This window comes from Hirundo rustica, chromosome 25 (genome assembly GCF_015227805.2).
Source record: "Hirundo rustica isolate bHirRus1 chromosome 25, bHirRus1.pri.v3, whole genome shotgun sequence".
NCBI lineage: Eukaryota > Metazoa > Chordata > Aves > Passeriformes > Hirundinidae > Hirundo > Hirundo rustica.
The window spans coordinates 2,140,599-2,158,525 of NC_053474.1; the positions used below are offsets into that span (position 1 = coordinate 2,140,599).

At 47.1% G+C, this 17,927-nt stretch overlaps 1 protein-coding gene across 1 annotated transcript; it reads right to left on the bottom strand.

Moving 5' to 3' along the window:
• Positions 1-386: 386 nt before the first annotated feature.
• LOC120763178 (protein argonaute-4) lies at positions 387-14,515 on the bottom strand. The gene is made up of 18 exons (XM_040086312.2): positions 14,473-14,515; positions 11,790-11,955; positions 11,011-11,131; positions 9,880-10,061; positions 9,338-9,474; positions 9,123-9,257; positions 8,870-8,957; positions 8,292-8,439; positions 8,096-8,215; positions 7,751-7,879; positions 7,467-7,600; positions 6,812-6,996; positions 6,401-6,560; positions 5,113-5,428; positions 4,434-4,568; positions 3,580-3,681; positions 3,166-3,365; positions 387-3,073 (listed from the first exon to the last, which is right to left on the bottom strand). Exons 1-18 carry the CDS (start codon positions 14,489-14,491, stop codon positions 2,965-2,967), a joined length of 2,586 nt encoding a protein of 861 aa, XP_039942246.1. The 5' UTR covers positions 14,492-14,515; the 3' UTR covers positions 387-2,964.
• Between the last annotated feature and the right edge of the window lie 3,412 nt (positions 14,516-17,927).

The window sequence follows — 17,927 nt, forward strand, 5'->3', positions numbered from 1 at the left end:
GCAGAGTACACTCCCTCGCTATTGAGCAAGAAAACTCCTACAGCACATCCACAAAGGGGTCGGGGGTGTCAGACACCAGCTCTGAAGCAGGGCCCTTCCCCAGCCGCAGGGCCGAGCGAGGGTGGGCACAGGACATCCCGTGCACCGACCTCTGCGCCCTTGGCATGGAGCTCCGGGCGAGCCTGGGGAGCTCACAGCAACACAGGAGCCACACTGGTGGAGACAGGCTGACCAGGGATTGCCAGAGCTTGCTCAGAACTCAGCAGGGACAAAGCAAGCAGAACCGGGTGGAAAACAGGATTTCTGCCCCCTCCTCCCCCCTTTTTTTTTAATATATATATATTTTTTTATATATATCAACCACCCCCCCCCCCCCCATCCCCAACTCTTTGAACTTTGCTACATTTAAAATCTTTCACACCACAGAGCTAAACAGTGGCCAACAGGCTTTATTTATAAAAAAACCCCAAAAAACCAAAAAAAATCAAAACACCCTAAAACTACAGCTACAGAATGCACATCTTCCCATTGATTGACACATGCAGAACGAGTCACTCAGGCCCACAGGGCTCACCCAGGTCCTCAAGTCCTCCAGACTTGGGCTCAGACCTGCCTAGGGCAGCACTGCTGCAACTTGGATCCTGAACTTCAGTGCTTTTCCCCCAAAACTCCAGCCCTGTGCCCGGGGTGGGCTCACACCAGCCCCGCTCGAGTGCTGGCTCAGGGCTCACCAGGATGCTCCACCTGGTCTGAGGTCAAATATCCAGTCACAGGCAAACCAAGGAGAGGCTCTCCCTTCCCTCAGTCTCAACCAGGAGTGCTTGGCACTGGACAACGAATTGGTGATAAAAGTTCATTTTTATGCACCCTTGTTAAACCAGCCCCATTCCTAGTGCACAAACTCAAATCAGGGATCTTGGATCCTACCACCTCCAACAGGTGCTCAGGTGCTTTTCAAGGTGCCAAAGTTCTCCGTGTGTGTTGGGTCAGTCAAGAGTTCACTCTAAAAAGGGTTTTTGTGTCTTCTCCCTGAACGAGTACTGAGAAAAGCAGCGGTCAGTCTCCCACCCACATGTCCTGATTTTATTACACAAGTGAGGTATTCTTTAAAAAAAAAGTTAAAAAACTTAAAAGAATCTTTTTTTTTTCAATCTAAACCTGCCCTGGCACGTGCCAGGAGCAGGGTTCACTTCAGTCCCATTTTCAACAGAAATGAAAAGAGGTTAAACTTAATTTATGAGACGTACTACTGGCAAGGAGGTTATAAAACTGTTTGAAGATGTTCAGTGTACTGTGGTACAACTGAAAACAACAGCATTTAGAAATGTAAACTTTCATTTATTTACAAGCTTAAAGTCTGAAGGAAACAGCATTTCCTATTGCTGAAATTTGGAGGGGGCTGGTTCCTAAGCTTTGGGACAGCAGACAACTTAGCAGCAAACCCCACACGAGTATCAGAGACCACAGTGCAATCCTTGGGCTTCTCAAACTCCTCCTCAGTTTAGGAATAAGCTTTAATCTGCACTACCTCAGGTATACAGTAAGGAATCTAGTCTTAAATTACTACGTTCATGGGTTACAGGAATACCAGGGAAACCAGGTCCCTGTTCTGGATTACAGGTTGCAGCTGAAAAAAGCCAAGCAGATTAAAAACCCTAATTTCTAGGCTGGGACAGAATCAGCATTTGAGACTCACACGGGTTCAACATGCTGTAAATGCAGTTGTGTGGGCAACCCAGATTCCCAGGAAAAAAAAAACAGTTCAAAATGCTGGTAACAAGTCCTCAGGTTGCCTGTCACACAATACATTTCAACTGCACAAGTTGGCCTTTCCTACATGAAACACCCAGTTTCCAAGCTTATAAAAAATGTTGTAGACAGGACACCAACAGTGAATATAAAACAGTTAAAAATAATTCTTAAAAAAAGCATGGAAATGCGTCTTTTCTAATTTGTTTCAGAAACTGCCAAATTGCGTGTTCAGAAAACGACACGAGAATGTTGGTTAAACTCATGCACGATCCTCAGCTAGAAAATTACACTGTTTGGGGGGGCTTAAAAAACAAAGATTTATTGCCAAAGTTAAACCTTCTATGAGAAAAAAGTTTTAAAATCACTTAGATTTATCAAACCACACAGCAGCATAAAGTGGGCACTTTTGTAAAAGTTTGCAAAATACCTAAAAGCTAAATTTTTTTTTGTTTGTTTTATCATTTTTAGAGGGGGGAAATGATGGTTCAGTACTTGTTACGATACCATGGCAGTATTATTTATAACCATTATCATTAAAATCTACTGACAGGCATCACTATTGGTTATATTACACATTCACAGAACAAGAACCACCTATTAACTCGCAGTATAGTGCAATTGCTTTGCAGCCCAAGTCTGCAGAGATTAAAAAGATAATTAGTAAAACTGACAAAAAACTGCAATACCTGTGAAAGTCATGTTTGTTAAAAGGCATTTACAGTAGTGAAGTCTAAAATCTCCATTAAAAAATCTATGGCCCCACACGACAGAAGGATTACAGCGAGCTGGGTAAAACATTTTGCCATCACATCATACTCACGAAGCAGGGCACGGAGACAGAGCAGCAGTCACCGTCAGCTCATGGGATGAGGAGAACTGAAAAACCACAGCTAGCAAAAGATTTGATAGAAACCTTTCGTGCCAAGTCCTTGAAAAATTTCAGGATGATCGGCCTTTGCGCTTTGAGGTAAAAATTCAGTCCAATGCATCAGAAAAGACAAGTCTATGGATTTCTAGTACAGAAAACAATGAAACAAATGGCTCAATTGTGTTGGTGCATCAGACGTTGCAGTGAAGAACAGATTCAGTGCGACTGTCCGGAGCTGCTGGTAACGGGCAGTCCGAAATCCCCCCGCCCTGGACAGAGCAGGAGGCTTCCAAACGCTTCAGGACTGCATGGGTTGTTGTTTTGCCTCATCTCCCCAGGTGCTCTCAAGCGAAATACATGGTGTGCTGGGTGTCGTGGTGGATCTGCACGGCCTTGGCCAGCGCCTGCGGATCGCGGCCGTTGCTCTGCCCCGACACGTGGCTGCCCTCAGCGCTGTGAGCAGACACACACCCGTGAACCACTGGGACAAGCAGCACAGCTCAGCTTCACTACTCGCTTACCAGGATGACGAGGCCTCTCCTTACCTGTCGTGATCCTTGTCCACAAGGTGGTACCTGGCGCGAAAGGCCACCAGCCTGGCGTAGTAGGCGGGCGCGGGGATGGAGACGGAGCGCGTGCAGCGCACGTACGTGTGGCACAGCTGGTACGTCAGCAGCTGCAGCTCGTCCGCCGTGAAGCAGTTGTCATCCCACAACACCTGGTAGTGGGAGGGACGGCTGGTTCCCTGCAGAGAACGGGTGAGCAGTCAGCTGGAGAGCAACAGCAAGGACAGAGGTGGTACCTGCAGGCTGCACCTTCCAGCAGGCGCTGAGGAGTCAGTGCCAAGCAGGCACCGACACACTCTGAGCCTGCCGAGCGACAAACAGAGGTGACATTTCCCATGGGGACAGCTACAAGGATTTAGTCGCACAGCCTGAGCACAGTAGAGCTGACATTACCTGAATTCCTGCATGGCTACAGAGGTAAAAGTCAAATTCAGAGGGATGTGTGATGGTGCTGTCCACAGTAGTGCCTGCTGGTACGTTGCCACTTTTACCCACCTAGTGAGAAAGGTTTATTGTTAGTCCATGGGCTTTTTTGGAAGTGACCCCAAAATGCTTTCAAAGGTAGGCTCTATTGAAAGCTGCTGGAGGATTTACTGCTCAAAAAGGTGAAAAAATATTAAATTCCTTTACACAGGAGGAATGAAAATGTTCTCTGCGAATGCATTTTTAGAAACTTCACCAAATCCAGCTGGTGTGTCATCAGAAGAAAATAAAACCCTTGCCAGCACCATTAAAACTGCAGAGTGGGATAAAGCCTACACAATCTGAAAATGCAGGTTCCTGAGATAAATTTATTTCGTATCCTTGTTTGCTCTCGCGCCCCGGAGATCTGGGTTTTTAAGCAAACCTCAGATCAAGTGCTTCCCTAAAGAAGGTTCCTCAGCTGGCCTGTGGATTTGTGCCACAGGCGCATCTTAGATGCACCTGGAGACAGGACAGGGAACAGAGTGAACAGCCAAGCCAGCTCATCATCAGGAATCCTGGACTATAGAAACCCAGGACACATCTCCAGGTACACAAATACTGAGATACTGAGCACACCTATTCCAAAAGGGGGAACAAGCTGTTCCATCTGATGTAAAGCAATAAAAAAGGGAGGAACTGGTTATTCTGGTAGAGAAAGCCTGTTACCACCCAGTACTGCTGCTGCTTTACAGCTTTAGTGGGCAAGATGGATCCCACCCCACTGAATCAAACAATCCCACTTTCCTGTGCCATCACCTCCCCCTCATGGAGTCAGTACTCACCCTTTCAGTTTTGTCAGCACAGAAGAGCCTGGTGTGATGCCTCTTCTGCACAACAATGTAGGTTATTCCAGGTCTATAATCTTCTTCCAAACTAATGCAGGCCTTCCGGATGGCGATCAGCTCTGGCCAAGCTACCTACAGGCAGAAAATTTAACTATTATGTGATGAATTTAGTAGGTATTTGATTATTTTTTTACCTGTGTACAAACGTCACGTCGTAAGGCACATGATCAGACTGGTAAATGTACATTGTGCTTGCCCAGGACAATACAAGGAAACTGAATTTTTCCAACAACAAATATAATAATTCTCCAGCAACTGATAGAATGAGAGGACACAGTCTAAGCTGTGCCAAGGGAAATACAGGTTGGGTATTAGGAAAAAGTTTTTTACAGAAAGGGTGATAAAATATTGGAATGGTCTGCCTGGGGAGGTGGTGCAGGCACCATCCCTGGATGTGTTTAAAGGAAGATGGGATGTGGCACTGGGTGCCGTGGTTTAGTGCAGGTGTCAGGGCTGGGTTGGACTCGATGGTCTTGGAGGTCTCTTCCAACCCAGCGATTCTGTGATAATCCAGATAAATCAATACATTTTTTCAAGAGCCAATCCCTTATAATCCTATCACATAACTATATATCGACCTCCTTCCACGAGCGACAAAAAAATTATCAGACAATACCTGTTTCATCTGTCCTTCCGACACTCCCCCTCTGTAGTAAATGATCCTGGTGGGCTTGAAACGAGTGGATTTGTAGAACTGGATCAACAGCTCCCTCACCATGTTGGTGAGGTCCTGGATCACCTCCTGGCTGTAGAGCAGCTCCTGGGAGGTCTCCTGGCGCGAGGTCTGCACGCGCACCGTGGCGCAGTAGCGGCTGGGGTGCCCGTCCATGCTGCCCACCACGGCCGCGATGGACGGCTTCTTCCCGTCCCCGGCGGGAGGGTGAGTGACATCTGCTCCCAAAAAGATCACTGGCTGCTGGAACACCGAGGGCCTGTTTGAGAAGATTAAGGTTTATCAGTTGGAATCGCAGAATTTCGGATGGGTTTGGGTTGGAAAAGATCTTAAAAGTCCAGCCAGTTTCACCCCCTGCCCTGGGCAAGGACACCTTCCACTATCCCAAGGTGTTCCAAGCCCTGTCCAGCCTGGTCTTGAACACTACCCAGGGATGGGGCAGCCACAGCTTCTCTGGGCACCCTGTGCCAGGGCCTCAGCACCCTCACAGGGAACAATTTCTCTCTAATCTCAGTGTACTCTCTTTCAGTTTGAAGCCATTACTACAGTCCCATTCCGGCCTCCTTGTTGGCCCCTTCAGACACTGGAAGCTGCTGTGAGGTTTTCATACAACCTTCTCTCCTCCAGGTTAAATAACCCCAACTTCCAACTTCCCTGACTGGAGAGGTGGCCTCTTACTAACTCATAATAATAAATAAGAACAGCAAAAATAAAGTGGGCCAGGAACAACAACAACAACAACAAAAAATTTACAGCTGAGGAAGGTGCATCCAAAGCACTGAACAGAACTAAAACCTGTGAGAGTCTTTAAAGGCAAAATTCTCTGCCTCCAGCACTTACAGTCCAGAAAGAACAGAAAGTGACAAGGACAGTATCAAAGGCAGTCCAAGTTACAAGCATCGATTCCAAGTCACTTCTCCTCGCTCCTTCTCTTTCAATTTGGATGCAAACACAGGATGCTTTTGAAGGTTGCAAGAGGAAAAGGGACATCGAGTGAATCCAAAGGCAGGAAAGAGACAGGAAAAAAACCTTGGTGAGTTTGGTGGCTCTGAACTTCCCTTGGCTCAGGGCTTACTGGGAACACTCCAAATGCAGACATATCCTCCACTGTCCACTCCAAACTGTGGGAATTTCTAAATTGTGTTTTATTTTGAAAAGTATCATTTTAACAAATACAACAAAACAACACCATGTTCCTTGATATTACAAAGAGCTTTTGATTGAATCTCACCTTTGATGAGGTACCAACACATTGTTGATTCCTCCGAGCTTGGCGTTGATCTTCAGACACAGGTTGGACAGCGTTTGTGGTGAGGTTTTGACCACGTTCTTTACCTGAACACACTGTGTGGCCATGCCTAGAAGAGTATCTCCGACCCGCTTGACTTCAGCTGTGACAGAAAATAAGGAAGTGGTTCCTGCTTGCTCTTTTTTTTTTTTTCAATATTACTGTAATTCAGATCCTTGAAACGTAACTGACAGAGATTCAGTTTCCTATTTGGTAATACACAACTTCTCCAACCAGGCCTGACCAACCAGCTCCAAAACACCCTTTTAAAAGACAACCATTGCCTCCTCTGCCTCCTTCCTGCCACCCACTTGCAGTACAACTCCTGATCACTTCACAGTCCCTTCTCCATACCATACACAGGCGTCTTCCCTGGCAGAATCACCACGATGAGCTGCAGGCCGACATAAGTCAGCTTTAAGTGCTTGAACATGGGCTCCACACTGTCTGCACCCTGGGCATACTTGCAGAAGCAGGGCTGGCCCTGGATCGGCATCCCGGCGTCCTTGGAGATCTTGCGCAGCTGGTCTGTGAAACTCCTGAAATAGAAGTGGATTTGTTCTGGCCTTTTCACTACGGTTCACTCATCAGTTTTATCAACCAGATCTAGGCCGTTTCTGCTATTTCACAGCACTACTGTAATTATTTTTTAGCAATTCTATCCCCGTCAGGAACTCGCTAATACGACTGTAATCCTCTCTGAGGAAGGTCATCAGCTTCTGTAATTTTACAAGCCTTACAGAAACAGACATACAGAGATGAACATCCTGAGGCAGACTCCCAAACTAATACTGATTCTCTGGTAAATTTTTACTTATCCACCTAATTTATCTGAGCATTATTGCAACCATGATTTTTACCAATCAGTGCTTCACAGAACCTCTTTCTTTAGGACTCTGTAGAGTAATTTGAAGGGCAGGGGAAAATCAATTTATACCAAACATCACCTTTCAGAAACATGAGATAATACACCTTGAAATAGAACCTGAATAAACAGGAAAATACTTACTTTAGCAAGTCTTCCCTGCATTGTTTTTGAGGAGCAAAACAGGCAACAGCCCAAACTTTAATCTCAATGCCAGCATAGAACTGTTTCCCTCTCATGTCCCACACGCCTTGGTTTGGTGTGGCCACAGTCTTGTTCTAGGTAAAAACCAAAAGCAAATCAGAAATCAAGGGCTGCTCCATTTTGACTGTAGCCCACTAGAGGAGGCCTCATGAGAAGATTCACGAAACACTTCATGAATTTCAATAACCTCAGGATAAGGAGTTTTACAAGACATGGACACTCACCCTGCCTCCATACTGCAGCATTGGGGCTGGCAGAACTCTGCCTGTCAGCTCCGTCATTTCGTTATGGACAACAATTCCAAACTCCTTCAGATACGGATCAGGCCCACCAACCATACTGTTACTCTTCACCTGGGGACAAGACAAGTACTGATGTGACTAGACAAAAGCTTCAGGTGACTCTGCCCTTTGTCATCAATGGCCTTTCTGTTTAGAAGGATTTGTTTCAACCAAGACAGACTTTTGAACTCCTCTCTTAGTCATGCTGCTCAACATCACCTGCTCCAATGCACTGGAAAAGCCATGAGAAGTGACAAACACAGACTATGCAACTGGAAAAACACTCACCAATCTGCTGATCTCCTCCTGCCTGTCTGGGGCAGACCTGGCTGTCGCTTTTATCATGGTCGATGTCTGATTGTCTGTGAGCTTCTTGATGCACCTCTGGCCAGCCACAATGTTACACACCTGCACAGGAGCAGGGGGAGGTGCTGTGACACTGTTTAACAGAGGACACCCCACAGTGCAGGACTCGGATCCTTACCTCCAGCGGCAGGTACGTGTGTTTCTGCTCCTGTCCCACTTGGAGACAGGGCAGGTGGGGGTATTTCAGCTGCAGACTGTACTTCTGCTTAAAATACTGAGCTACTGTGCACTCCATGGCCTGCCCATTCTCCAGCTGCAGAGGGAACCTACAAGTGACATTTGCTCTGGTTAGACTTCATCAGATTTTTTTAAAGGAAAAAATGGTATGAAAAACCTATTCCAGACTACCTTTAGCAGATCTCTTTTTTCCTTAGTTACTGGATCTCTCCTCTATGAAAATATTTTAGACTATATACTGAATTTCTTGTATTTTAGCTGTTTTAAAAATAGGAGCTTTTGATAACTGTATTTAAAAGCCAGGATACAGCTCGGTTTTCCTGGGTGGAAGGAAATAAAACAGTTGTCAAAACCCACACTATTCCTCTACTCCACTAAGACTAAACATTCCTGCAAAGCCACACAGCTGCTTCATCTCCAAAATCAACTATTCCTGCATAAACAATATACCAAATATATCCCAGATATATTTAATAGGTTGAAGATTTTAAGAACTGTCAGGCAGGGCTTGATACATACGTCTGGTGACTGGCTGGTCGCCGGGTAACATTGCAAACTCGGTATTTTCTCTTCATCTGGCCACAGTGGGTAACCTCTACTTTTAGACCTAAAAACCCAACAGAAAATAAATTCAGGGACAGGAATCAACTTCAAAGAGGATGAAGGCAAGAAGAAACAGCCCAGTTCTCCTTGTGCCTTGCAAATTTTCATTACAATATAGTATGGGCAGGTTTCAGTATTTTCTTGCAGCAGCTTTAGGACAAGCTTTTACCTCTGATTTCTTTGGTAAACTTGACACGCTGGGAGTCTGTCAGAGGTTTGCTTTGTTCACTGATGTTCTGGATGTCCAAGACCTCGCACATGAACTCAATGATAGGCTGGGCACGATAGAAAGCAGTCGCTGACACTAAGATAAAAAAGATAGGACAATTAACTGGGAGGCACAAAGAACTCTGTTACATGAGTGAGACAGAATCTCCTACACACCATCGATGTTGAGCATCATGTTCCACATGGCAGGACGGACCGACTGGTGGAAGCCAAACCAGACCTCCCTGCCCCCTCCCAGGGGGTGGTAATAACCTTCAGGAGGGGAGAAAAAGGAGCGACCCACAGGGGTGTACCTGCAAAAAAAAAAAAAAAAAAAAAATTAACACTCTGATCATTTCTTTCTGATGTACTTTTTTACATTCATACCTATGGTGTTTAAAACACATTTCTACAGCGTGTTATAACTGTCAGAGCTGACTTGTGGCAAGCACACAAAGCCTTTTCTGACAGTGCAGCTGGAAAGGGTACAGCAAATTCCTGTTAGAAACATGACCAGCAGACACAAGGCCTTAGTTCAGATCACATTTCCCTATTCTAGTGCAAATTTGTAAGGCAGGAGTTGAATTACATGGCTGTATCCCTCATCCCTTCTACCACGGGAGTGTAATGGGCAGCAGAGCAGCAGCAAGGAAAAATGAACACAAATGTTAAGATGGAGAGGAGACATATCCAGTCAGGAAGGCCCCACAGGTACTCACCTCATGGAGGGAAGGTGCCGTGTGATTACATCCAGTGCCTGTACAGAATCTTCAGGAACTTCATTCAAGTGCCCTGCCAGAGCTTCCAGCAGCATCTGAAGGCTGACGACTGACACCCACTGAATGGAAACCTTAAATGTCTGGTCCTTCCCCTCTCCTGGAAGTGTAACCTCCATATCCACCTGCCACAGGCACAAGCTTTTGTTATGGATTGCAGACAGACACAACACTCAGCAGTGGTACAGTTTTCTCCTAGGTGTCCCTTGAATCTGTATTTTTGATTATTAGCTTGTTCAATGACCTTAAAATATTAGTTCCCTCAAGACTTTGAAAGTTTGTCATTTATTCATCTGAGAAACTACACTGAAGTATTTTTAAATGTAAATTTTAAGCAGTAATTAGTATGGTGACATCAAAGCTCTGGAGAACGGTGAGTCATTTTTTTAAGTCAGCCAATTAATAACAAGATGTTTTATGAATCAAATGGGAAGGCAAGAAAACCTTTTGGTCAAAAAGGAGACTCACTGGGAAACACAAATCTCAGAGTTCTGGCACAGCACTTGGGATGATTCTCACACCCCACAGCGCAGAGGGTAACTGTGAGCTCATCCTGGACATCCCCCAAGGCACAGCAACCACCAGATCCCTTGGGAGATCAGTAGATGGGGTGAAGTTTTGTTTAGAGCACTGGGGACCACATGCAAGGCAGGAACAGCTGATCTGGTTGTTCCCATGGAAGAGGAGGATGCATCTCCACAGCACAACCAAACCCAACCAGAGTCATTGTCAGCTACAACAACTTCATCATTCAGCAACAGAATGAGGGTCAAAACAGGGAAAAGGGAAGTTCCCATCAAGGTGAAAGAAAAATAGTCTCCTTACAGCTGTAAGGGCACAATGTAGTTCTCATGTCTCGTGATATTCTGTAGCTGAAGAATTGGGAATTGGAAACCCAAAGACACAAACTTAAATAAAACACCAGTGAGCTCCTAGAGACCCTGACTGGTCATGTCTGCCATTTCCAAGACTACACCAATAGGTGTGACAGTGTTTTGGGTTTATGTCAATAAAAGAACACTTTTCAAATGACACTGTGAGAGTTTTCCTGTGGAAACTTAAAGCAGCACTTACTCTGTCCCTGCCAATGGGTAAGGGGTGTGCCGTGTACATGTTCCGCTTCCCATCGTACCCAGGCTGCCGATCCCCAAATATCTGCATCTTGAAGTGCCTCACCATTGTATCCACCACCTCCCTAGGCAGTGATTCGTTAAGTGGAAGAACAGAAAATTCAGCAATAGGCTTACACAATTTAAAATTATTTTCTTCACTTTTTTTCTTAAAGGAGCAAGACATGAAAAACAATAATGCACAAAAGCACCACCAGGTCACCCCAGAAGCTGTGAATGTCACCTCCAGGTTAAGACACCCAAGTGGCACACAGAGGTGTCTGTACAGGTATCTGTGCTGTCAGCAGAGCCACAGCCAGAACAAGCAGAGGAACCTGGAGAGTTGTTCAAAAACAGGAGCAGACACAAGCACCCGCCTTGGGGTGGGTGGGAGCGCTCTGTGGATTGATCTACGTGTGGACTCCAAAATCTACAAGCTGAAATGCCTCCCCTCAGCTACTACACATGTTTGTGTAACAGACTGTGGAACAATTACCAGGGACATTGACTTGTAGACTGTAAAATAAAACCAGCTGGAGGTCAATGCTCAGGACATTTCCCAGAGCCTTCCAGATTACAGGCCAATTGCAAGAATATTATAGTTCACTGAAAAGCAGCTGCTGACCACAGTACAAACACAAACGGGCCTTTAGCAGATGGAGAATTCCAAGGATGCAGAGCTTCCTTACATTCAGGTATATACACTCAATTTCAATCAATAAACCTTTATTAAGTAACTCCTACCTGTTGACTCTTCGGGGGCGTTTCTCTGGTTTGATATCGACATCATAGTGATAAACATCAATCTTGGGGATCTGAACCTGGAAGTGGTTGGCCAGGAGCCGGATGGGTTTCCCAACAGTGCCCAGGCCTGGGCGACGGGGTGGCTGGAAAAGGCTTGTTGGGGGCCCTAGGAAAGTCAAATAAATACGTATGAGATGTGACAGCTCACTCCACGCACCCCTCAGGTGTGCTATGGGTGACTTTTGGGCTGGGCAGGAAGAAAAGCTTTCTGAGGGTGCAAACAGAGGCTCAGCCTTCCAGCTGCTCAGAACTTCAAGGTAAAAAAGGTGTTCCCTAAAGCATGTATAGGTAGGTGCCATAAATCATTCTTAAAATTTTAGTGGCATTTATTCATGACTGTGGTTAAGAACTTCACAGAGTCCTGAGAGGGAATGCAACCATACAGATATTATGTATTTTCACGTAATGCAAAGACAAATACATCCCTACCTCCATTTCTCAGAGAAACCAACAGCCACAAAAGCCACATTTTGTCATTGTTTTCATTATAGGCTTAAAGTTCAGATGTCAATGATCCAATTTAAAATTCCAGTGTAAAGACAGGAGTGAGGAAAGGTTTGGGCTTTCCTCCAAGTAGAAGGATAAGGGAGAAAGCATTAGGTATGGACTCCTACAGACATGGAAGTGATATTTTGTTGGGACAAAAGAAGAGCTTTAGGAACAGATCTAAGGAGGAAATTATTAGAGGCCTGGAAGCATTACTCACATGCAAGCTAGTCACTAGGGAAGCCTTTAGTTACCCTCCTCAAAGTGTTAAGATCTGAGATACCACGTTAACGAGATTAAACTGACTATTTTTTAAATCGATCAGAGCCTCAGCTAACACTGCACATAAAGCAAATGACATTGGTATATTTTCATGGGTTTGTCTATATCTGAGCAGGGCTCAATGTGATCAAAGTATCTTCCCTCTGTTGTAGAGTAGCAAAGGAGAGGGCAAGCAGTCTCACTAGAATGCCATAATAAACCTATCATAAAACTTAGGGCAAATTTAGCACTTCAACCTGCCAGCATCCCTGTAAGACAAAGTCTCAGAGTTTGTACCAGGAGGGAGAAGAGGTGGGTGACTCCTATTTGGGCACACTTCAGGGTGCAGCAATAAACTTTAACACAACCACAAACTAAACCCAGGACCAAATCCCAGGAGATTCCATGCCGGATTTAAAAGCCATCCATTGGCTGCTACACTACCAAATAAAATTACCAACCTGAGGACACCACCTCTGGAATATTTTTAAGCACGAGGAACACAGAGCATGTAAGCAGCTGAAGCCCACTGCCATGTCAGCTCTGCAAAGCTGCAGTGGCAGGGGGCTGCTGGGGACAGACACCCCACAGGACACGTTCCTGGCTCTGCACCCACCTGATGGGATCACGCTCTGTCACGCTCAGACCAGTTATGGGGTACAGTTAGTGTTTAAAAAAACTACAGCTGCCTTGACAAGCATGCATCATTGAGGGCAATCAAAGTTTGCTGTGCTTATTTGGATACGAGAGATGATCCATTAATCCTATGCTAATTAGTCTGAAGGAAGTGCAGGCACTGACCTCCTGCAAGAGATTAAATGACAACTATATTTACCCATTTTCCTCCCTTGGTATTGACAAGTTCTGCAAACACTCACAGCAACGCTGCCCTCTGTTCTGACCAAAGGAGACAAACCTTACATCTCCTCCTTCCCAAAGTTATTTCTTAAAGGATTCTAGAAAATCAGCTAAAAATTGTTTCCCCATTCGAAGCCCAGCTGCCCTGGCATCACAGGATTTTTATCTGATCAGTCTGACTAGGGTTGTATGCGCTGTTATATTTTAATTTCTCTTTACCTCACAACCATTATGTACTAAGCATCTCAACCGAATTGCTTCAGACAGGAAGCAGTTTTCAAAACTGAAAGAGGATCTGCTTCTCCAGCTGGAACTCGGGGAGGCCACGATACATCACACACAGCAGGCTCTGAGTCAGCCCTCACTACCTCAAACTCTGGATTCTTCTGGAATTGCACCTTTGTGTCAATAAACGTTTCCTATCACACCAAATTTAACATCACTTCGCTTACACCGATCGTTTGAATGGGAACTTGACGGGTCAGGTGTACAGGCCACTGAGGGCTAGAAATACATCCCGCAGGCATTTGATGGGAGAATAATCATGGAATAAGACACAAGCAGGAAAGCACCACATGAAAAACCCACCAATATTTTAGCGAAGTTTGTTAAAAGAAATAAACAGCCGTATTTTCAGACAGCATCCCCTTAAACTCTCAGAAACGGCTCAATGTCAAATATAAAACTTATCCCTGCACAGGTTGCAGGGCGCGCACCGCTGTGACACGACAGCCCTGCCTGTCCCCGTCCCCGCGCCGTCGCTGTCCCGTTCCCAGCCCCGTCCCGTTCACCCCGGGGAGGGCGAGGCGCGTCCCCCGGCAGCGGCGGGGACCGTGAGGGCATCCGCAACCCCCGCGCAAAGTTTCGCGACCCGCTGCGGCTCCTCCGCACCGGGCAGCGCCGGCGGCTCGCATCGGGCCCCGCCGCTGCCGGGGAGCCCCGCCGGGCCCGCGGCCTCCTTCCCCCGCTGTCACGGCCCGACAGGCCGCGGCCCCCGCGCCCCCCCCGCGGCTCTCACCGGGTCCCAGCGCCTCCATGGCGGCGGTGGCGGCCTCGCTGCTCTCGCCGCCGGCCCCGCCGCCCGCCCCGGGCCCCGCCGCCGGCCCCGCCGCCGCCGCGTAGCGCTTGATCTCGGGAATATTGGCGGCGGGGTGGGGGTCCGGCGCGGACACGAGGGCGGCGGGGCGGGAGGCGGCGGCGGCCGAGGAGGAGGATGAGGAGGAGGCAGCGGGGGCGCGGCGGGGAGCGCTCCCCGCGTTCCGCTTCCCCGAGCGGCGGCGCGAACAATCCCCGCGCTGCGCCCCCGCCGAGCCCGCGCGCGCCCCCGCCGCCGCCAGCACGCGCCCGAGCGCGCTCCCGGGACGGGGATGAGGAGGAGGAGGAGGAGGAGGAAGAGGAGGAAAAGGAGGAGGAGAAGGGAGGGAGGAAGAGGCCGCTCCGCGCTGCCCGGCGCCGCCGGCTCGCGCACGCGCGCCGCCCCCCCCGCCCGCGGGAGCGCGCACGCCGCCCGCGCGACCCCACGGCCGCAACAGGTGACGGCTGTGGATCACGGAATGCCGGAATCCCGGAATATTTAGGGTTTGAAGGGACCTCTGCGAATCATCCAGTCCAACCCAAGGCAGGGTCACCGGAGCAGGTGACAGGAACGTGTCCAGGTGGGTTTGGAATGTCTCCGGATAGGGAGACTCCACAACCTCCCTGGACACCTGTTCCAGTGCTCGGCCACCCTCAACATAAAGGAGTTCTTCCTCATGTTAAGGTGAAATACTGTGGGTTTGTTTATAGCCATTGCTCCTCATCCTGTTGCTGGGCACCACTGAAAAGGATCTTTTTTCTGGTGCCCAGCAACAGGGTGAGGAGCAATGGCCATAAACGAAAACACTTCCTCAGCATAAGGATGAACTTTCCACGAGGGTGGTACTGGAACAGGATGCTCAGGGAGATTATGGAGTCTCCCTGTCCAGAGAGATTCCAAAGTCACCTGGACGCATTCCTGTGGCACCTGCTCTGGGTGACCCTGCCTTAGCAGGGGCGTTGGACTGGATGATCTGCAGAGGCCCCCTCCAACCCCAACAATTTTGTGATTGTCTGGCACCATTCTCTTGGCACCTGACTTTGAGATATTGGCATGGATTGATGGGATCCCCTCTCAGCTGTCCCTTCTCCAGAATAACCAGGCCCTGCTCCCAGTCTCTCCTCAACAGAGACACGCTCCAGATCCATCATCTTTGTGGCCTCTGCTGGACCCCCTCCAGATTTTCTTGTCCTGAGGAGCCCAGAACTGGAGACAGCATTTCAGACAGCCCTCACTAGGGCTGAGTGTCAGAATTCCCTCCCTGACCTGCTGGCTGCTCCCAGGGTGCATCTCAGACATGTTAGAGGAGGGAGCTGCTGCCCCTCGGGCACCAGGAAGGAGGGGATTGTCTGTACCTCTCCTGTTCTGTCCCAAAACCTGACACCTGTTTGCAGGTTTAATAATTAACCCAGAACTCCAGCACGCTCCATAACAGCTACCCTGGTGGTGCCTGCCTGCCCACAGTGGATTCACCAATCCTCCACTGCTCCCCAAAACCAGGGAATTCTCCCTGCTCAGTGAATGACACCCTGAATAACTCCCAGTACCAGCTCAACAGCCTCAGTGGGGTTTAAAACACCTGACAAAACAGGATTTGTACAAGTCAGGTGAGCCACAGCGCTGAACCTCTCAGGGTGGTGACCGCCAGCCCGTGAGGTGCTCTGTGGACACAGAATGGCTGATGATCCATGGGGGAGCTGCCTGGGACAATAAATTTCTCCTCTGTTAGAGGGACGACACTTCCAGCCATGTTCCATTAAATAAAGGGCCTAGGGACTTTTTGCCTTTTTAAGCAGTTTACGCTATTTTAGCGAGCTGCTCCCTTGTGCACCCACTGGGTTCTGTTTAACCAACAGCTCTCTGCTGACTCACCAGAAAATCAGAAGTCAAAACATTTTATAAATAATAAATGCTGAGTCCACTTTATTTGCCTTTTTTAACCTCTGGGGCAGATATTTTCCAAGTTGAAACATCAAAATCTATTTTAAAATGAAATTAAATCTGGGATTCTCATATAGATCTGAGATTCTCTCATAATTCCCCAACAGCAGCTGATGAACACCTGAGGAAAAAAAGTTTTACCAGACCAGTAAAAAACTCCACAGCATCTGGCAACATTTCCACGCTATTATTCAGCATATCTATGTATAAAAACCACGTGTGTAGGGCTACAAAAATAGTACTTTAAAAAAACCAAACCTCCCACCAAAGATACAATCTCTGCCTCAAGAAATCTGCAACACAAAGGCTCAGTCCTGCAAGATGTTGAGTGTGATAACTAAAGCCTTTACCCACTGCATTATAGATTCAATTAACTTGAGAAATATTACACAGATCTTGAGAAATCCCAACTGCCACAGCAGTCAGAACTGTATTTCTCTAGGTTAACCCACCCTTACATTGAAAACAGCCGCATTTCCAGGGACAAGACTGGATTTGGGAATGACAGATCAGAGTTATGCCAGGATTAGTTCTGAGGATTTCCTTCTAAACACCTCATCTGCTACAAGCTGGGAAAGGAACGTGTTGTTTAGTAAAAAACAGATTCCTAAATTAGCTTTTACAACTGTCTCAATATGGAGCTTGATCCAGTGCTAAAAGTCTGTATTACATTTAGAACCTCCTTAATGGTAAACATTTTACCTGTTCCATGGCTGCCTCTGTTCCAGGTATGAGTAACAACCCAGCATCAGAAATTACCTAATAAGGCAAATCCTTTTGCCACCTTTTTCTCGTCAGCTGACTCTGACTCTCACCCTGGTGCAGCAATGAAAGCACAGCCCTGAGGAGGTGTGTTTGTGCAGAGCCAGCATCTGTCCCCCTGTTACTAAACCCTGATTATTAAATTAATTACTGCAGTTCCTGCAGCAGCTAGAAGAAAGCAGAACTGTGGTGTTTGTGTTGGGTTTCATGGACGTTTGCTTTTCTCACTTCCTCTGTTCTCAGGCTTGTTGGCTCCATGTGAACTGTCAAGGTAGATCAGTCCATCTGCCTCTTGTCCCTGACAAAATCATAGCTGGTATCAAACACCCCCAAAACACCAAAACACTCACCCCAGCTCAGGGCTCTCCCTCCAGCTACTTGCAAAAGAACTACAGAAAATAAACGTAGCAAAAATGGATAAAGCAGAATATTTTCATACTTGGATTGACTCTGTACTAGAATATCCCTGTATATTCACCTTCCAGTTGGACTCGATGATCCTTGTGGGTCCCTTCCAACTTAGAATATTCTATGAAATCTCTGAAGTATGAAGACATTTTCATCTGTTGAGTAGTTCTTCATTTGACTTCTGTGTTTTCAGTAAATTTTTCTGGCTTCAGAAGCCTTTCTTTTCTTCCCTTAAGGAGCATTAAGCAGCAAGGTTGAGTAAAGGAGTCATTAAACAACTACATAAT